This window comes from Dromiciops gliroides, chromosome 5, assembly GCF_019393635.1.
Source record: "Dromiciops gliroides isolate mDroGli1 chromosome 5, mDroGli1.pri, whole genome shotgun sequence".
NCBI classification, from domain to species: domain Eukaryota; kingdom Metazoa; phylum Chordata; class Mammalia; order Microbiotheria; family Microbiotheriidae; genus Dromiciops; species Dromiciops gliroides.
In genome coordinates this window covers 100,938,175-100,959,374 of record NC_057865.1, presented here as the reverse complement: position 1 = coordinate 100,959,374, position 21,200 = coordinate 100,938,175, and the positions used below count along the sequence as shown (strand labels likewise).

Sequence of the window (21,200 nt, the reverse complement as noted above, 5' to 3'; positions counted from 1 at the left end):
CAAACCTCCCTCAAACCTCGGGTTCACTGTGCCCCCTCACACGCCAAGCTAATTCGCTGCTGGTGTGCTGCCAGCAGGAGGGCTTGAGTGAGCCACTGCGCACCACACCCAGGGTTAACGGGGCCATGCCCCCTTCTACCCACCTGGGACCAGCAGAGCAAGCCCCAGATCTCTGTCCACCTGGCCTGCATTTCCTAAGGCCCAGGTGGCTTCTCATCTCAACCCACTGAAGTGGAGGGGGAGGAGCAGTTCTGAATAAACAGAGAAAAAACCCTGAGGGCCTAAGGCTCTTTAATCTCAGCTCAAACACAGGATCCCCAAATCACAATAAATTCCCACAGTAGCTCCCATGGTTAATTCCTTAACTTTATAATGCTAATTCAGCTTTGTCTTGTACTACATCAATTTTTGACTTTCAAGTAGAAATGCCTTTCTAATTAATGTGTGGGTACTGATGTTCTTTCATTTTTAGCAAATCTAAAATATTTTTGCACAAATGAAGAATTAACACTATTACATTCATAGTTTTAGTTGTTACATTTGTTTTCATCTATCATATGCTGCACAGTATGTTTCTTTAGTGCTTATCACAATGGCTTATATATAATAAATATTTGTTGAATAGAATAAGTATAATACTCTAATTCAGTAGATTTGCTTCAATCCTAGTTTTATATATGTATATATAAAATATATCTATTGGCATGTTAGCTCTTGGAGGGAAAAAGACCTTTTTTTTGTATTTGTTTTGTATCTTCAGTCATCAGCATAGTTCCTGGGCCATCTTAGGGCTCTAATAAATATTTGTTGATTGAGTTAATGAAACAATCCCTAAATTTCTACTTTTTACTTCCATAACTTTTAATGTTTTTGCTTCCCTGTCCTCCTCCCTTTCCTAGAAAGAACTATCTCTCTAGTCCCTTTTCTAGATCCTAATTTTTGCCAGAAATGTTAAAAATGTCCTTTGATATGGGCAGGAAAATAGGGTCTTGGGTTATTTCTATTAACCCTTTTTGCCCTCCTACATCAAATCCAATGGAGTTGATCTTTGATCTCGGTTTTGCCTTCTTATTATCCCACTTCGCAATATTGTTTTCCCCTGAACAGTCCTTTTACTCTTATTTAAATTTTCCACATATCTCACAATCATCTGGCTTCAATATCCTTTTGTCTGATTACTTTTTGGATAAAATTCATCTAAATAAGGTCAAAACTGTAGATATAACATTTCCTAATGTATTTATTTTCTATTTTTGATGTGTATTACAGGAGTTTCATTATTGTTCCATTCATGAAGCTGGTGTTGTGATTACTTCAGTAATATATTCTTCTTTGTATTACTTTGATCAGTAATATTTATCATAGAGGATTTTACTTCATTTCATGTTTTTTATTGTTTCTTCCTTTCCTGGAACTTTGCTCTTCCTGTTATGTGAGTCTATTCCCTTTTGAGATTCTTAGATTGCCCATCTTCTTTCTCTCATTTTTTATTTTGGAGTATTTTTGACTTGTTATTTCAGATAATATTTATGACCTCTATCTTTACATGCCTTCTCCAAATTATTTCCTGTCTTTTCTAAACATCCCCCATGTAATCTGTTATCACTCTGATACCAAAGTTTAAAAGAAATCTTTATTGACATATTGGGGTTTTACATCAGCTTTAATTTCCAGTATATCTTTCTTCCCCATTCCCAGACTACCATCTCTTAAAACAAAGGATAAAAAGAATATCCAAGAAAAAATAAATACTTAGTACTTTATGGTACTCTGTGATTTAGTAACAAATTTGCTCGTAGCAATCATATTTAGCCTATCATTAATCTAATATCCAATTCATTCTGCCTGAGACAGAGGAAAATATCAAAGTAGCATTAATCCCCCATACTATTTGACATGAACCTTTACCCCAATTTGAAGTGTGTGACATTTAAAAATATTATACATAGTTTCTGGGTAATTTAATCATTTTATTAACAGGCCAGCTGGTTATTAAGAAAAAGATCATCTACGGGGTCTCTCTCGACCAAAGACTTCCTAATGATGATGGGGTTACAGTTTATGTATCCTTTTAACTTTAGGAGGTCTATCCATAGCAATCAAATCTAATTGGTTGATGTGATTGGGGGTATGTTATATTAAAATGAAGTCTCGGGATTCATGACTTAGGTCACTCAAATCTTGGTTAAAAAAAGAAAAGAAGAAGACAACATCAGAGAAAGAATGCAGGATCCCACCTAAGCTGATAGAATGCAAAATGGTTTCAACCTAAGTGTGCTTAGGCTAAATCTTCAGCCATCTAGATAAATGTATCTGTCTCCACCCAAAACTCCTCAATCCAGATGAATCCTACTTTCAGCAGCAGAACTGTACCTTGGAGTGAGGGTGAAGAAAAGACTAAGAAAGATGGGGAGAATCACTTGGTCCCCCCTGATGTGGGATTGAATGAGGGTCAAATTGATTGTGAGTCATCCCAAAAGAATTACAAGACTCAATGACTCAGTTTCCCAAGTTTTATTGCAATACTGTGAGTGAACACATGGAGAGAACCAGAATAGTGGAAAGGTAGCTCTCAAATAAGGAAAGGAAAGACAGTTATATTTATAGTATGGATAAATTGATTATCAGTCTCGTTACAATAATCTCTGCTTTAAGCTTGGAAAAGGAAGCTGAAGAAAACAAAGCCTTAAAAAATTCATTTGGCCAAATGGAAAAAAAAAGCTGCATAATCTCACTGAAGAAAACAATACCTTAAAAAATTCACTTAGCCAAATGGAAAAAAAGGTGCATAATCTCACTGAAGAAAACAATGCCTTAAAAATTAAAGTGGGACAGTTGGAAGATAAGGAATCCATGAGACACCAGGAATCAGTCAAACAGAATAAAAAAAATGAAAAAAATAGAAGAAAATGTGAAATACCTCATTGCAAAGACAACTGATCTGGAAAACAGATCGAGGAGAGACAATTTGAGAATCATTGGACTGCCTGAAAGCCATGACCAGAAAAAGAATCTAGATACCATATTCCAGGAAATTATTAAGGAGAACTGCCCTGATATCATAGAATCAGAGGATAAAATCATCATTGAAAGAATCCACCGATCACCTCCTGAAAGAGACCCCAAAAGGAAAACTCCAAGGAATATTGTAGCCAAATTCCAGAATTATCAGGTGAAGGAGAAAATACTCCAAGCAGCCAGAAAGAAGCAATTTAAATATCATGGAGCCACAGTCAGGATTGCTCAGGACCTGGCAGCTTCAACATTAAAGGACTGCAAGGCTTGGAATATGATATTCCGGAAGGCAAAGGAGCTTGGATTGCAGCCGAGAATCTATTACCCAGCAAAAATGTGCATTTTCTTTCAGGGGAAAAGATGGACATTTAATGACATTGGGGACTTTCAATCTTTCCTGGTGAAAAGACCAGAACTGAATAGAAAATTTGATCTCAACATACAAGACTCAAGAGAAGTTTAAAAAGGTAAACAGAGGGGGAAAAAAAAGTTACCCTATTAGGTTAAACTGTTTATATCCCTACACAGGAAGATAATACTCATAACTCTTAAGAACTGTAAATGTATTTGGGCAGAGAGAAGGACTTTATATAGAGGGTATAAATATAAATTGTCTTTGATGTGATGATACAAAAGAATTAAGGGGTTAAAAAGGGAGTCTATGGGGAGGAGAGGAAAGGGGAAGTGGAATGGGATGAATTATATCATATGAAGAGGTTGGAAAAAACCTATTACAATAGAGGGAAAGAAAGGAGGGGGGAACATGGTTTCAACCCTATTCTTATTAGATTTGACTCAAAGAGGGAATAACATATACGTTCATTGGGATAAAGAAACTTAACTCATTCTTTAGGGAAACAAAAGGGGAAGGGAAAGGGGGGACTGATAGAAGGGAGGACAAAAGCAAGGGAGAAAAGGGTAAAGAAAAGAGAGGGGGGTGATAAAAAGGGAGGGCAGATCGGGGGAGGCAGGGATAAGAAGTAAAATGTCGGTGAGGAGGAATAGGGTGAAAGAAGGGGGGAAAAGTACAAAGGGGGTAAATAGAATGGAGGGGAATAGACAGTCAGTAATAATAACTGTGAATGTGAATGGGATGAACTCTGCTATAAAACGGAAGCGAATTGCAGAGTGGATTAAAAACCAGAACCCTACAATATGCTGTTTACAAGAAACACATGTGAAGCAGAGAGATACACACAGAGTAAAGGTAAAAGGCTGGAGCAGAATATATTATGCCTTAGCTAAAGTAAAAAAGGAAGGGGTAGCAATCCTTATCTCAGACAAAGTGCAGGCAAAAATAGATCTCAGTAAAAGAGATAAGGAAGGAAATTACATCTTACTTAAAGGTACTATAGATAATGAAGTAATATCAATATTAAATATGTATGCGCCAAGTGGTATAGCATCCAAGTTCTTAGAGGAGAAGTTAAATGAGTTACAAGAGGAATTAGACAGTAACACTATACTAGTGGGGGATCTGAATCTCCCCCTCTCAGAATTAGATAAATCTAGCCAAAAAATAAATAAGAAAGAAGTGAAAGAGGTGAATAGATTACTAGAAAAGTTAGACATGATAGATGTCTGGAGAAAATTGAATGGGGATAGAAAGGAATATATCTTTTTCTCAGCAGTACATGGCACATTTTCAAAAATTGACCATGTATTAGGGCACAAAAACATCATAGTCAAATGTAGAAAGGCAGAAATAGTAAATGCATCCTTCTCAGATCATGATGCAATAAAAATTACATGTAAGAAAGAGCCAGGGAAAAGTAGAATGAAAATCAATTGGAAACTAAATAATTTCATTCTAAAGAATGAATGGGCCAAACAAGAAATCATAGAAACAATCAATAACTTTATCCAAGAGAATGACAATAATGAGACAACATACCAAAATCTATGGGATGCAGCCAAAGCAGTGCTTAGGGGAAAATTTATAGCTCTAAATGCTTACATGAATAAGAAAGAGAAAGAGGAGATTAATGAATTGGGCATGCAACTTAAAAAGCCAGAAAAAGAACAAATTAGAAATCCCCAATTAGACACTAAATTAGAGATCCTGAAAATTAAAGGAGAAATTAATAAGATTGAAAGCAAAAAAACTATAGAATTAATCAATAAAACTAAGAGCTGGTTTTATGAAAAAACCAATAAAATAGATAAAATATTGGTTAATTTGATTAAAAAAAAGAAAGAAGAAAACCAAATTACCAGTATCAAAAATGAAAAGGGTGATGTTACCACCAATGAAGTGGAAATTAAAGCAATAATTAGGAAATATTTTGCCCAACTGTATGCCAATAAATTTGACAATCTAAATGAAATGGATGAATATTTACAAAAATACAAACTGCCCAGGTTAACTGAAGAGGAAATAAAATCCTTAAATAAACCCATATCAGAAAAAGAAATTGAACAAGCTATTAATGAACTCCCTAAGAAAAAATCCCCAGGGCCAGATGGGTTTACGGGTGAATTTTACCAAACATTTAAAGAACAATTAATTCCAATATTATACAAATTATTTGGAAAAATAGGTGAAGAAGGAGTTCTACCAAATTCGTTTTATGACACAAATATGGTGGTGATACCAAAACCAGGCAAAGCAAAAACAGAGAAAGAAAATTATAGACCAATTTCCCTAATGAATATTGATGCTAAAATCTTAAATAAGATATTAGCAAGGAGATTACAGCAAGTGATCACCAGGATAATACACTATGACCAGGTGGGATTTATACCAGGAATGCAGGGCTGATTCAACATTAGGAAAACTATTAACATAATCAACCACATCAATAAGAAAACCAACCAAAATCATATGATTATCTCAATAGATGCAGAGAAAGCTTTTGACAAACTACAGCACCCATTCCTAATAAAAACACTAGAGAGTTTAGGAATAGGGGGAGCTTTCCTTAGAATAATAAACAGTATCTACCTAAAGCCATCAGCAAGAATGATATGCAATGGAGATAAACTAGAGGCCTTCCCAATAAGATCAGGGGTGAAACAGGGATGTCCATTATCACCCCTATTATTTAATATTGTCCTAGAAATGTTAGCTTTAGCAATCAGATAAGAGAAAGGAATTAAAGGAATTAGAATAGGCAAGGAGGAAACAAAACTATCACTCTTTGCAGATGATATGATGGTATACTTAAGGAATCCTCGAGAATCAAGTCAAAAATTACTTGAAACAATTAACAACTTTAGCAAAGTAGCAGGATATAAAATAAATCCACATAAATCATCAGCATGTTAATGACTTTTTAATAGGTAAAACTTTAGAGGCCAGGGAAAGAAATGTGATGGACTACAGGACCTTATTTTGGCCAAAAGAAGTTCACAGCACTCACTGTCATGCACTAATTCTTTGTGACCTAATGGGTTGGTTGATTTATTAATTGCGTTTATGAAAACTAATTTAGCTCCAGTTGAAGGGTTGTGTAGCAGAGAGAACACCAGATCTGAGACTGAAGATGTGGGTTGATGTCCAAGATCTGCTGTTTATTACCAACATAACCTTGGACAAGATTCTTTCACCTCTTTTGGCCGTGCTTTCTTCATCTGCGAAATAAAGGGCCTGAAATTATCCCTTAGGTCCTTTCCAGAACTAAATACAATAATCCTATGATATAGAATCCTATTGTAATAGAGTGAAAATATTTAAATAGATACCTAACAATCATAAAAAGCACCCAAACCACTGAGCTTTCTAAGGTTTGTAGCCTACAGAGATCTCAGAGTTTATTTTCTATGATTCTAGATAACAGAAAGCAAGAACAGTCAGGACTATAAACTGGACCCAGGCTTTAGAGGGTTCTAATCCTCCCCTGAGGGTCAGAACTCTGAGTATTTCTAAACTGCAGGATTGGGAATGTTTCCAATGGGAAACCTACTCTTTGTGTCCCGATTGAAAGTCAAGTGATAGAATCTAATAAGCCCCATTGGGATGTATAGTTCTTTGGACTCCCCACCCTGGTTGCAAAATCACCTGAATCACATAGGGCTGTTGCTATTGCTACTGATAATATATGAGCTATGCAGGGGATGGTGACATGAGGTGAAAAAATTCTAGGAGGTCATGGATGCATAATTAGTCCAAACATTTTCAGATTATAAATGTGTAACATGATTCTTCCTCTCTACTGGAATTTCAGCCACCAGGGTCTCATGAAAGATAAACAGTCTTACATTTTCTTCACACAGAATTACTTCTTTGCTTCTCTGTGGGGAGGAAGCTGGTATTCGGAAAGGCTGTGATTCTCCACCTGCACTGAATCCTCAGGAGTCTAAGTCAGAGCTAGTCAAAGAGGAAAATTTTTGCTGCTGGAGGAAACGGCATCCTTCCTCAAGTTGACAAAAAACCAGAGTGCACCTGAATCTCATACTGAGGATCCTAGAGATAGTGAAAGCTGTAATCTTATCTCAAAGACCACCTCCCTAGAACTTGCTCCAGGTTCCTGTATTGCTTCCACATGAGCATACCCAGGTAGCCTTCTAGCACTTAGTTATGAATTATGAGCAAAAAAAAAAAGATACTATCTCATTCTATGTAGACTTTTACTTTGTTCTCACTCTTCTTTATGAATTGAAAGTGGTAGTTTTTTGCTTGTTAATGACTTTAGGTAAGAAGATGAGTCAGGTAGAATTTATTATAAACATTGAATATACAAAATGTGGGCAAGAGCCTCTGCTCTGTCTTACTCAACTGATTTTTATTTTATCAGGTGAGAAGGTCTTTTGAAATTTCAGCAAACTATTATTTTGAGAGATGGAGTCAGAGAGATTTACTTATAAAAGACCATAGGAGATTAAGGAATCCATGATTTCTTTGGGAAATATTGAGAAAGAGGAATTATGTTAGATATAAGAAAAAGTCCTATCATTAAAAGTTGGTATATAGACATATATTAATTAACTAATGTGAGTGAGATTTTCCCTATCCTTTAGTTATAAGAGATTTACCATAGTTATAAGTGATTTAAAATACTAATCAATATATTAACTAAAAAATTGTCCTTTATTATATTTAGATATTATTTTATTACAATTAGGGTCAATAGGTTAAGTCTCTCTTCTGACTAACTTTCCAATGTCAAGCATTAAGTAATATCACAAGATACAATAATCAGCACTACTATATTTTAGAAACCATGAGTGACATGCTTGTTTCGAGGAGTTCACGCAGCTCACCCAGTGGCATGCTTAAATAATAGGAGGGGGTCATGCAGCATGACTATGACCCACCCTGTTGTTATCATAAGACTTATAAGAATATTGGAAAATGCTGACATCATGATCACATAGGCATTTTCCCATATTTCCCAAGAATTCACTTTAATTTTAGAAGTGCAACTAATTAAGATTGATACTATGTTATATAAGTATAACTTTTGAAGGGTATATAAACCCATGGATTTTGTAACTCTGGGTCTTTCAGTCCCAACTCCTGGATGACTGGCTTTTTTGGGGGACTAAAGCTCTCTCAAAAAACCTATTTGCGTCAGCCTGGAAATTGTTCTTTTTGTTCATCTGTCGGACTTAGAAATTTTCCCGACACTGATATCAAGCCTACATTCTTTTTGAATTGTTGAAAAATGTAGAGTTGTTAGTTTTTTGCCTTATCCAGTCAAGTGATATATATATATATATACACATATACATATACATATATATACACACACACATATATATACCTATGCATATGTATGTGTGTATTTAAGAATGTAAACACCCATATCTTTAAATATAGAAGGAGTTTATTCACATATCATTACTGCAGGAAATCCTTTATTTATTTGTTTGTTTGTTTATTTATTTATTTTGCTGGGCAATAAGGGTTAAGTGACTTGCCCAGGGTCACACAACTAATAAGTGTCAAGTGTCTGAGGCTGGATTTGAACTCGGGTCCTCCTGACTCCAGGGCCAGTGCTCTATCCACTGTGCCACCTAGCTGCCCCTGTAGGAAATTCTTGATAAGGAATTTTTTTCCCCCACATCATCCAATAGTCATTGGTCTCCATTTTAAATACTTCTGGTGAGTCCTGCTTGAATTTTCCAATTACTAGAAATTTCTACCATCAACAGAAGAAGAACTGATGGTATCTGAATACAAATTGAAGTATAATTTTATTTGTAAGCTCCTCTTCCTAAAGTTATTTTGTCTATTTTCTTTCACAACCTGACTAATGTGAAGATGTTTTGCATAACTGTACATGTATGACTTATATTGAATTGCTTGATTTCATAGGGAGGGTCAAGGAGGGAGGGAGGAAGAAAATGTAAAACACAAAGTTTAAAAACATCAGTGTTTAAAGAAATGATGAGCAGGAGGGTTCCAGAGAAACCTGGAAGGACTTACATGAACTGATGCTGACTGAGAAGAAATTTCTACTTATTGGGCCTATCTTTGACCTTCTAGAGCAGTACAAGAAAGTGGACTCTTTTCCTTTATGACAAATATTAAATATTGATGTAGGAGAATTTTGGAGAAAGACCTAAACTAAGATTGTTACTTTTAAAATGGTTAGGGAAAATTTGTCTTCTTGGGTTTTTTGTTTTGTTTTGTTTTTTTCTGGTGGAATGAAGGAAATTAGTGAGCTGGAGAGGTGTGTAGAAGTGGGCAGAGATTTCATCAAATTTAGACAGAGCATAATATTTAAGGAATGGAACTTTCTATCTCACTGACTTTTCTACTGAAGTCCCAAGATCCAGAATCTGTCAGCAATTTTATATTTGCTTTCCCGGTGCCTTAAATATTAATACTTATTTCAATTGGCTTTAATTTCTTCTCTCACATAGTAACCTATGTTTTAGGGCAAGTGATAGAGTTGGTCATAAAAGGTGATAGAATAAGATGAGTAAAAACAAAATCATCATGAAGCTTCTGAATGCAGAGACTACTATGAACATTAGACATGAAATTGTATTCATTGCATCCAAAAATCTGTTAGGTTACTGTACTAATATAACTCTTTTTATCTTTTGGAGCTCTGATATAAAACAGAATGTGAAGAGAGGTTATAGCTGCTTCTAGTTCCTTGACTTTGTTTTCTTAGCTCTCAACAGTCTAGTCACTTGCCACTCTGTTGACATTACTTCCCTATTTTTCCTTCAAACCACTACATGGGATAGTTCCTGTTTTGATATTTATAAATGTTAATATGTTATTCTTATTGCTAGAGTAAAAATGGTTATTAACCATGATGAGGGACAATTTTGAAAATTGTCTCTTCTCTAGATTTCCATGCTCAATACATATTATTTGAGTATTCTAGTGGTAATTGTAGCATAGGATATAAGGGATTACATGATTTATGAAAATTGGAAAACTTCCACAATTACCTATCTTTGAATTATATAAAAAGGTGGGCAGAGGATTTTTCATATTTATTATTTATTAAGTGGTCATAATTATTATACTCATGAAACAATGTATCATTTCAGTTGACTATTATGTTGAATTTTTAAACTTTTCCTGTCATATATACTTTTTAAAATTTTATTTTATTTTAAATTTATAGAATAAAATAAGCGTTTCTATAACATAATATACTAAAAAGATGATTACACATTAAACTAAAAATCTACTATGTACAACTGCTATTCCTTTTAAAAGTACCATAAAGCTATCATGAAAATTTCTTTTTTTCTCTCTTTGTTCTTTCTTCCTCCTCCTTGAGATGCCCAGCATTAGACACAATAGGTATATATAGATGAATTATTGTATACCTACTTCCATTTTTCAGTACTTTCTCTGGTACAGATAGCTTCTATCTTAATATGTCTTTTATAGGTAACCTGGATAATTATAATAGTCAAAACTACTTATCCATTTAACTTTGTTCTTAAAAAGTATTGATACTACTATTCATTTTACTTTTCATTATTCATGCAAATCTTTCCATGTTTCACTAAGATCATTAAGTTCATCATTTCTTATAGTACAATATTATTTCATTGTAGTCCATATGCCACAACTTTTTCAATGATTGCCTAATTGATGGGCATCCCTGCAATATCCAGTTCTTTGTGACCACAAAGAGAGTAACTAATAAACATTTGAGTACATATAAGTTGTTTTCCTTTCTCCCTAATCATTGTTGGAAATAGACATGTAGTGGTATAAATAACTTTTTGGGCATAATTCCAGATTGCTCTCCAAAAATGATAGGATCAATACACAATTCCACCAACAATGTTTTTAGTGTTTCAATTTTTCCCACATCCCTCCAACATTTCTTGCTTTCCCTTTCAAACATTTTAGCCAATCTGGTAAGTGTAAAATGATACCTCATGGTTGTTTTAATGTCCATTTCTCTAATCAACATGATTTAGAGCACTTTTTCATATGACTATAACTTGCTTTGATTTCTTCATTCAAAAACTACTTGTTCACATCCTTTGACCATTTATCAACTGGAGAATGACTCATATTCTTATAGATTTGACAAGTTCTTTATATATTTTTAGTGAGACCTTTATCTGAAAAACTATAATTTTCCCCCAATTTTCTGTTTCCTTTTTGATCTGGCCTGCATTGATTTTTACCTTGTACAAAAACTTTCTTTTTTGTGCAACTAAAATTATAAATTTTATACCTAACTTTCTGTCTCTTGTTTATTCATAAATTCTTCACCTATCCATAATTTTGATAGGTAATATGTTCTACAACTTTCAAATTTTCCTTATAATATTTATCTTTATATGTAGGTCACGTATCCATTTGACCTTATATTTGTAAATGTTGTAAGATATTCATCTATGGCCATTTCCTGCATACTTCTTTTCAGTTTCCCCAACAATTTTTTTTACCAAATCATGAATTCTTATCCTAAATCATATATCTTTATGTTTGTCTAATACAAGGTTATTATATTTGTTTCTGATTTATGTAGATTTGCCCTTTATATCCTGCTACTTTGCTAAAATATTATTATAACACATTTTTGGTTGATTCTTTGGGATTTTCAAGTATATCAATATATTGTCTTTAAAAAGAAATCGTTTGATTATACTATTCCTTATTCTGATTTTTTCTATTTCTTTTCCTTCTCTTATTGCTGTTGCTATGATATCCACTACAATATTGAGTAATATTGGTGTCAGCTGGATCCTCATTTCACACTTGACCTTATTGGACGGCTTCTAGTTATCTCCATTATAATAATATTTGCTGATGGTTTGAGAAAATATTTTTATCAATTTAAGGAAAAATACATTTATACCAATACCTTCAATATTTTTAATAGAAATGAGTGTTGAACCTTTATCAAAAGCTTTTTCTGTATCTATTAACAAAAACATATGATTTTTAAAAGATTTTATTAGGATATAATCAATGCCAACCCTCTAAAAGTCCCTCCTTTACCTTCTCCACACACCCTCCTAATCTTAATCTATACACCCTTCTAAAAGTTCCTCTTTTGCAATGTCACCCAGGTTTCTCACATCTCTTTAGAAGTTCAGAAAACTTCTAAATCTCTCCAGACTTATACATGGTTTTGCATTTCAACACAAATGAGAGCAATGTTCCAAATGACCAGCCTACACCCACTACCTGCTTCCCCTCTATTGCATCTATCTTTTGTGCACATTTTATGAGATACCTCCTTTTTACTTTTTCCTACCCAATTTTGTTTTTTAGAATTACCCCACCATACACAACTCAGCCCAACACTTTTTTCACACTACCTTAGCTTTCTGACAGTTTTAATAAAATAATAACATTTTCACATAGGTAAATAATTTGACCTTAATAAGGGCTTTATAATTAGTCTTTAATGTTTCTCATATATTTCCTCTAGATCTTTTATATAAAATTTTCCATTGAGTTCTGGTCTCTTGGTTACAATTACCTGAAATTCTTTCAGTTTGTCAAATGTCCCTTTCATTTTTCATTCAGGATCATACTCAACTTTACTGGGTAAGGTTTTGTTGGATACAACCCAGGTCCTTTGCCTCTTTGAAAGATATTGCTTCTCTCAAATTCAGTGCATTTGAGTCCATCTTGGAAATATAAGTGCTTATGAGATTGATGAGAAATTCTCCAGTGGGTGTAAATGGAAGGTAAAACAAATGTGATTAGATAGAACTGTTGACTGCCTTTCAATAGGAGAAAAAAATTGACTATAATCAAAGTGACCTAGACTTTTAATAACTTTGACCTAATCATAATGCATAGTAGCAAAATCATCCATTACCATTTAACATTGGGCTCACAGTGGGGACAGGATCAAAAGTAAATGTATTTTGTTGACCAAAAAGTTAGAAGCAGATATACTCAGATAAGTCTAACTAAGGTTAATGGGCAGCAGTCATAATACATCCTTACATCTTTCTGCCTCTGACCCAAGCCAATTGTACTAAAGACCTTTAAATAATTCATCCTCTCAGTGAACATTTGAGGAAAACCCAAAGAATTGGAATCGTTTAATTTTCTAAGATAGTATAGCATTCTTTCTTCCCATCACAAGAGATAGGAACCTTTTCTTACATTGTAAAAGTTTACATAATATTTCTGTATCTTTGTGTGCCTCCACTCATTTCTAGTTTCCTGTATTACCAAATCATTTTTAGAGTTTAACGTTGGGAAGGGCAACAATTATATAGTTCAACAAAAGTCTATAAATTTATGTATAGGAAAATGAATTATTGGTTTCAGCCTTCTTTTTTCTGCCCTCTTCCCTCACATCACCAAAGAAGGATTAACAAAGATCAACAAAATTTGTTTCATGGGACTGAGTGGAAGTGAGTTTAATTTGCATTTTAATATCTTCCTTCAACGTCTTTGTTTTCATCATAGGGTTATGGAGAACAACCAGACCACAGTGACAGATTTCATCCTGCTGGGATTTCTTGTTAGCCCTAAGATGCATCAAATTCTCTTTGGCCTCTTCTTCCTGCTGTACACCTTCACTCTACTGGGAAATGGAGCTATCCTGGGGCTGATTTGTCTTGACTCCCGACTCCACACTCCCATGTACTTCTTCCTCTCACAACTGGCCATTGTTGACATCTCTTATGCCTCAAACACAGTGCCTGAAATGCTGGTAAACCTCCTGGATCCAGCCAAGCCCATCTCCTTTGCAGGTTGCATAATGCAGACCTATTTCTTTTTGGTGTTTGCCCTCATAGAATGCCTTCTTCTGGTAATGATGAGCTATGACCGATATGTGGCAATTTGTCATCCCCTCAGATATAGTATTATTATGAGCTGGGGAGTATGCATTGCACTTGCTGTCACATCCTGGGCATGTGGATCCCTCCTGGCATTAGTCCATGTGCTTCTCCTCCTTAGGCTGCCTTTCTGTGGGCCTCGGGAAATCAACCACTTCTTCTGTGAAATCCTTTCTGTACTGAAACTTGCCTGTGCAGACATATGGCTCAACAAATTGGTCATCTTTGTTGCTTGTGTATTTATTTTAGTTGGGCCCCTGTGCTTAGTCTTAATCTCCTACACACGTATCCTTGGTGCTATCCTGAAAATCCAGTCAGGGGAAGGTCGAAAGAAAGCCTTCTCCACCTGCTCCTCCCACCTCTGTGTAGTAGGGCTTTTCTTTGGTAGTGCCATTATCACTTACATGGCCCCTAACTCCAGGAACTCTGAGGAGCAACAGAAAATTCTTTTCTTGTTTTACAGCTTCTTTAATCCTACCCTAAATCCCTTGATCTATAGCCTGAGAAATGCAGAGGTAAAGGGTGCCCTAAGGAGACTCCTTAGGAGTGAGAGACAAGGTTAAGGGATTGAATGGAAATTCTTTATGTTGGAAGGGAAAGGATTGGTTATTTTGGATTTTATCACAAGATGAGAAGTGCCATGAGATTAAATCAACCTTTTTTCACCCCTTTTTTTTTTGCTTAAAATTTTCAAGCTCCCCTTTTCTACTTACATCACTTCCTAGAGCATTTCCTTGGGTTTGAACCTCTTTATTTTTGCCCTACATTTCCTTTCTTTCTCTGATATGCTGCCATACTTTCTATGATCCCATTGAATTTTTTTTTTTTCTGTGTCCTATCCTCTCAAACCCTGATTGTCAGAGCAGTGCAGGGAAACAAGCTGGAAACTGGTACATCCATTCTGGAACTATAATGAAAAAAATACTAAATCGTACACATCCCTTTACCTTAGATTTAGTTAAATTTGATTTTTTCTAATTTAGGATTTAGTACATTTTTGTGCATTTTTTTCATTATTTTACAAATAACTTGTTCTTCTTCCTCAGAAAATTTACTGTATTTTGTCCTTTTTAATATTTATCAATTCAGGAATGACTAGTATTCTTATAAAGTTGTATCAGTTCCTCACATATCTTGAAAATGAGAACCATAGAGAAATTTGTGTTGATTTTTTCTTGTTTATTGTTTTCTTGAATTTTGTTTGTATATTTCAGAAATATGTAATCAAAATTTTTCCCTTCTGCTTTTGTGCCCATATCTTTTTTTCATGAACTCTTATTCTTTTGTTCACAAATTTAAGGGTAAATTTGTCTTTACTCCTCTGATTTATTTTTTATGCCTAAATCATGAATCCTTCTGTAGTTTATCCTGGGATATAGAATGATAGGATTAGCTATACCTAACTTTTCAGTTTATCATGATATGCAGATTGGTCTATTTATCTGTTCCTACTTTCTGCTAGACCATTTTCTAGTTTTTCCAAAATCTTTTGTGTAGGTAGGCTCATTGATATTCAATACTGGGTTATCATGTTCTTTAACCTCTATATGTTTTTTAAGCCAATCTTTTCTATTCATCAACTTTTCTATTTCTAAGCCAATATTAATTTTTTGATGATTAGTACTTTGCAGTATGGCTTAAGATCTGGTAATAATAAGATCTTCCTCCTTTTTTCCCCACTATTTCTCTTGAGAACTTGGATTTTTTTTTTTTTTTTTGCACCAGATGAATTTCTTTTTTTTTTCCTTTCTGGCTCTATGAATCAATCTTTTGCTAGTTTGATTTCTATGACACTAAATAATGTAGAGTATTTTAGATGGTAATTTTTTTACTATTTTTTTTGGCCTTTTGGTGTACAATTTATATTTCTGTAATTATTTAAGTCTACATTTCAGATAAAAAACTGTTTTCTTATTGTATTCAAATAATTTTTGTATATGTATGTCTGGCAAATAAGATTCCCAAGTATTTTATTAATATTGTAGTTATTTTATCCTGTTCTTCCAGGGTTTTTTTGGTAATATATAGAGACGCTTCCAATTTAAATATATATATATTTCATATCCTGCAAATTTGCTGAATTTATTGCTTCAATTAACATCTTAGTTGGCATCTTAGGGTTTTTGTAATTTCGTTTCTTTTGTTTTGTGTTTTGTGTTTTTGGTGGCACAATGAGGGTTAAGGTTCTTGCCCAGGGTCACACAGCTAGTAAGTTTTGAGTGTCTGAGATCAAATTTGAACTCAGGCCCTCCTGAATCCAGTGCTCGTGCTTTATCCACTGTACCACCTAGCTGTCCCCATCCTAGGTTTTTCTAAGTAATTATTTATAAAAATGAAAAGTGTGTTTCTTCTTTAACTATGTTTATTCTGTTGATTTCTTTTTCTTGTGTTATTGCTACATCTAACATTTCTAGTATACTATAAAAGAGTAATGGTACTAATAGACATCCTTGCTTTAATCCTGTCCTTGTCAGATAGGACTGTAGCTTATCCTCATTAAATATAATACTGGCTCATGTATGTATGTATGTAGACACATATACACATATGTGTATAAACATGTTTAAATATGCATGTATAACCCACATACATAGATGTGCCTATTTATACAGCTATTTCTGTGTATGTATATATAAATATCTATACACACATATATTTTATACACATATAATTTATAAACCTATAATATGTTTATTTATATACATATATTTTAAAGAAGAATGAATGCTGTATGTAGCCAAAATCTTTTTTCTTTGCCTATTGATAGAATCAAATGCTTTGGGGTTTTTTTGGTATTAATATGAACTATTATGTTGAAAGTTTTCCTAATTTGGAACTAACTCTGTTTTTGACATAAATCCAACTTGGCCGTGGTTTATATTCATTATATTATGTCACTATTGTGTCTTTGCTGATATTTTATTTAAATTTTTACACCAATAGTTCTTAGGTATAGGTATACATTCTTTTCTTTCATTCTTTCCTTTTTACTCTTCTTGATTTAGGTATGAAGATCATATTTTTGAAATAGAAGGAATTTATAAGGCTCTCTTTATTTTTACAAAGAATTTAGATCATATTAGAATCAATTGTTCTTTGATGTTTAATATAATTCATTTGCAAATATATCTGTCCCAATACTTTTTTTTCTTTTGAGACTTAATATATAATTTATTACATTTCTATTTCTGGCATTGTGTTATTTAAATTCTCTGTTTCTTATGAGGTTATTTGGGGATTTTAATTTTTTAAATTTTTATCCATTTAATTTGGGTTGTCAGTTGAACAGTTGGGCAAATAATTCCTAAAATTTTCCTTTCCTTTTCTTCATCTGTTCTGAATTTTCCATTTTAAAATTTTAATAATGTTAATTTTCACCCTCCATTTAAAAAAAATCTAATTACCCAATAGCTTTTTAAAATTTTTCTCAAGCCGGCTTGAAGTTGTATTTATTAATTCAATTACATTTTTCCTTTCAAAATTCTTAATCTTTTCTTTGATTTTTAAAAATTTTTATTTTTTAATTAGATGGTTGTATCTTCTCAGACCACAGGGATTTTGAGAACAATAAAAACCATTGGCTTTAATTAAATACCCTTCCGCTATTTCTTCCTAATAAAAGTGTTTGATGAATTATGGCCACTTTAAACTCAAGTTGCCTTTTTTTCTTTCTTTCTTTCTTTTTTTTTTTTTTTTGGTGAGGCAATTGGGGTTAAGTGACTTGCCCAAGGTCACACAGCTAGTAACTGTCAAGGGTCTGTGGCTGGATTTGAACTCAGGTCCTCCTGAATCCAGGGCCAGTGCTCTATCCACTGTGCCACCTAGCTGCCCCCATTTTTTTCTTTCTTAAAATATAAGTTCTCTAACTTATCTTCTCCAAGAGTAAACCTGTTTCTCCCTTGTTCAAAATTGGTTGATCAATATGTCATTTATTAGATTATTTTCTTTAAAACATCGGAATGTTTAGTGACATCATCCTCATCCACATCATCCGCCTCTTTAGTAGTTTTTTTAAATCATGTACCTGAACTCGATGCTTAGAGAATCAAGCTAACCAGAGCCAATCAAGCTAATCTCCTAGGATTGCTGTGAGGATCAAAAGAGGTCGTCTTTGTAAAGCACTTAGCACAGTGCCTGGTACATAGTAAGCATCAATAATGTTAGTGATTATTTTTATTTAGGGTAAAATTCAGAGTTAAAGTCAGGACTAAGGAATTGGGCTAATGTCTGCTAAGGGAAACTGCTATTAGTACATTTATTCATCGGGGGCCTGTGGATGGCTCTATTGTAATGGATGATTTTCTTAAGTGAAAATAGAAATATAATTGTTTGGCTTAGATAACTGAAAAAGCAGTTATAGACGGTCCTCTCTTTGCAGCAGTAGCAAGAATAACCACCCCAATGAAGTTATAAATCCTTGAAGTATTGAATATTCTTTTTTATAGCACTTTAAACTATGTGAAGTACTATTCCTATATTAGCTCTTTTGATCCTTGCAACCAGCCTATGAAGAATTATCACACTCCCCATCCCCATAGTACAGAGGACAAAACTGAGACTCAGAGGTCAATTTCTATGCCCAGGGTCCTTCAGGTAGTTAGGGTCTAAGGCAGGATGAAACCAGGTCTTCCTGATTCTAAGGGTAATGTTGAAATTGCAATATCTGTGTGGCCTTTTTTTTTACTGGAGTTATAATAACAGTAATCATAGTGATGACTCAAATTTAATCTTCAAACTCTCAGTTGAAGTGTTGTGGAGCAGAGAGAACACCAGATCTAAAACTGAAGACGTGGGTTCATGTCCAAGATCTGTTTATTATTAACATAACCTTGGACAAGATTCTTTCACTTCTTTTGGCCTCAGTTTCTTCATCTGTGAAATAAAGGGCCTGAACCAATCTCTTAGTTCCTTTACAGAACTAAATACAATAATTCTATGATATAGAATCCTATTATAATAGATTGAAAATATTTAAATAGATACCTAACAACTACAACAGCACCCAAACCACTGAGCTTTCTAAGGTTTGTAGCCTACAGAGATCTCAGAGTCTATTTGCTATGATTCTCACTACTATAAAATGGATGCAGGCTTTAGAGGGTTCTAATCCTCTCCTGAGGGTCAGAACTCAGAGTATTTCTAAACTGCAGGATTGGGAATGTTTCCAATGGGAAACCTACTCTTTGTGTCCCAATTGAAAGTCAAGTGATAGAATCTAATAAGCCCCATTGGGATGTATAGTTCTTTGGACTCCCCATCCTGGTTGCAAAATCACCTGAATCACATAGGGCTGTTGCTATTGCTACTGATAACATATGAGCTACTTACACTTAACTCTAAGGGGATGGTGATATGAAGTGGGAAAAATTCTAGGAGGTCATGGATGCATAATTAGTCCAAACATTTTCAGATTATAAATGTGTAACATGATTCTTCCTCTCTCTTGGAATTTCAGCCACCAGAGTCTCACGAAATATATACCATCATAAATTTTCCTCACACAGATTTCTTTGCTTTTCTGTGAGGAGGAAGCTGGTATTTGAAAGGTCTATGATTCTCCACCTGCATTGAATCCTCAGGAATCTAAGTCAGAGTTTATCAAATAGAAAAGGCTTTGTTGCTGGAGGACACAGGCATCATTCCTCGAGCTGAACAAGAAGGCACAGAGAGTGAACCACAATCTCATACTGAGGATCCTAGAGATAGTGAAAGCTGTAATCATATCTCAAAGACTGCCTCTCTAGAATTTGCTCCAGGTTCCTGTATAACCTCCACATGAGCACATGCAGGTAGTCTTCTAGCACTTGGTTATGAATTATGAGAAAAAAACATACTATCTAATCCTATGTTGACTATTTCTTCTGTTTTCACACTTCTTCATGCAGTGAAAATGGCAGTTTTTCTTATTAATGACTTTAGGCAAGAAGATAGCTAAAGTAGAATTTATTATAAAGATTGCATATTGAAAATATGGGAAAGGGCCTCTACTCGGTCTTACACAGTTGATATTTATTTTATTAGGTTAGGTCTTTTGAAATTTCAGCAAACTATTATTTTGAGAGATGGAGTCAGAGAGATTTACTTATAAAAGACCATAGAAGAATAAGGAATCCATGATATCTTTGGGAAATATTGAGAAAGAAGAATTATGTTGGATGTAAGAAAAAGTTCTATTATTTAAAGTTGGTATATAGACATATATTCTATTTGTACATATCACTTAAATGGGTAAGACAGAAAAATTAACAAGCTTTGAAAATTTTTCAATAATTCAAATAGAATGTTTGTGCATCAAGAGTAGTGATGGCTAAATATTTTATATGTGCAAACCCAATAATTATGAGTGCCTGGAACCTAGTAGGCACTTAATAAATGCTTATTAGTTCATTAACATATGTCTGTATACCATGAAATTCTTGGCAATGAAACTCTATAGGAATATAAATTTAAAAAGCTATTCCTAGAGAGTTCCCAGGGTTACTTTGAGGCTGTTCTTTTTGTGTATATCACTTATTTTAATTTTTAAAATTCATACAAATATTATGCCTTGAGAATTTCAGAAGAGCTACTTTTTTTTTCCTTTTTCCCCCCTCTGTTGCATTTTCTTCAATTTTACTATTTCTTCTAGTGACATGGAACCAATTTAGGTTTAATGTGGAGACTTGTAGCTAGGTTGCCTAGAATCTTAGGCCAGTTCTGTATCCATTAAGTTAGGTGGTCTTTTGGCTTACAACATATACCCATGAAATGAAATTGATTTTTTTTTCTCACTAGGATGTATGGATGCAGTTCTACCTAAAGGTGAGAGGAAGTATAGGCTATCTTTTTAGTGACTAGCACAGTACCAGATTTACAAGATTCTTTGTGATCTCTGTGAAATATTCTTTACCCCTGACATCACATTTTATCAGAAAGCTGAAGTGAATTTTAGTGAGGACAATAACATTCTTTGTTGCCTACTTTCAGATCTCTGCATCTTTGAGCTGGAAGGGCACAGA

General features: G+C 34.0%; 1 protein-coding gene across 1 annotated transcript; it reads left to right on the top strand.

Annotated features, from left to right (window-relative positions):
• Nucleotides 1-13,790: 13,790 nt before the first annotated feature.
• LOC122729187 (olfactory receptor 2A1/2A42-like) lies at nucleotides 13,791-14,765 on the top strand. The gene has a single exon (XM_043967907.1). It carries the CDS (start codon nucleotides 13,833-13,835, stop codon nucleotides 14,763-14,765), a length of 933 nt encoding a protein of 310 aa, XP_043823842.1. The 5' UTR covers nucleotides 13,791-13,832.
• The last annotated feature ends 6,435 nt before the right edge of the window (nucleotides 14,766-21,200 follow it).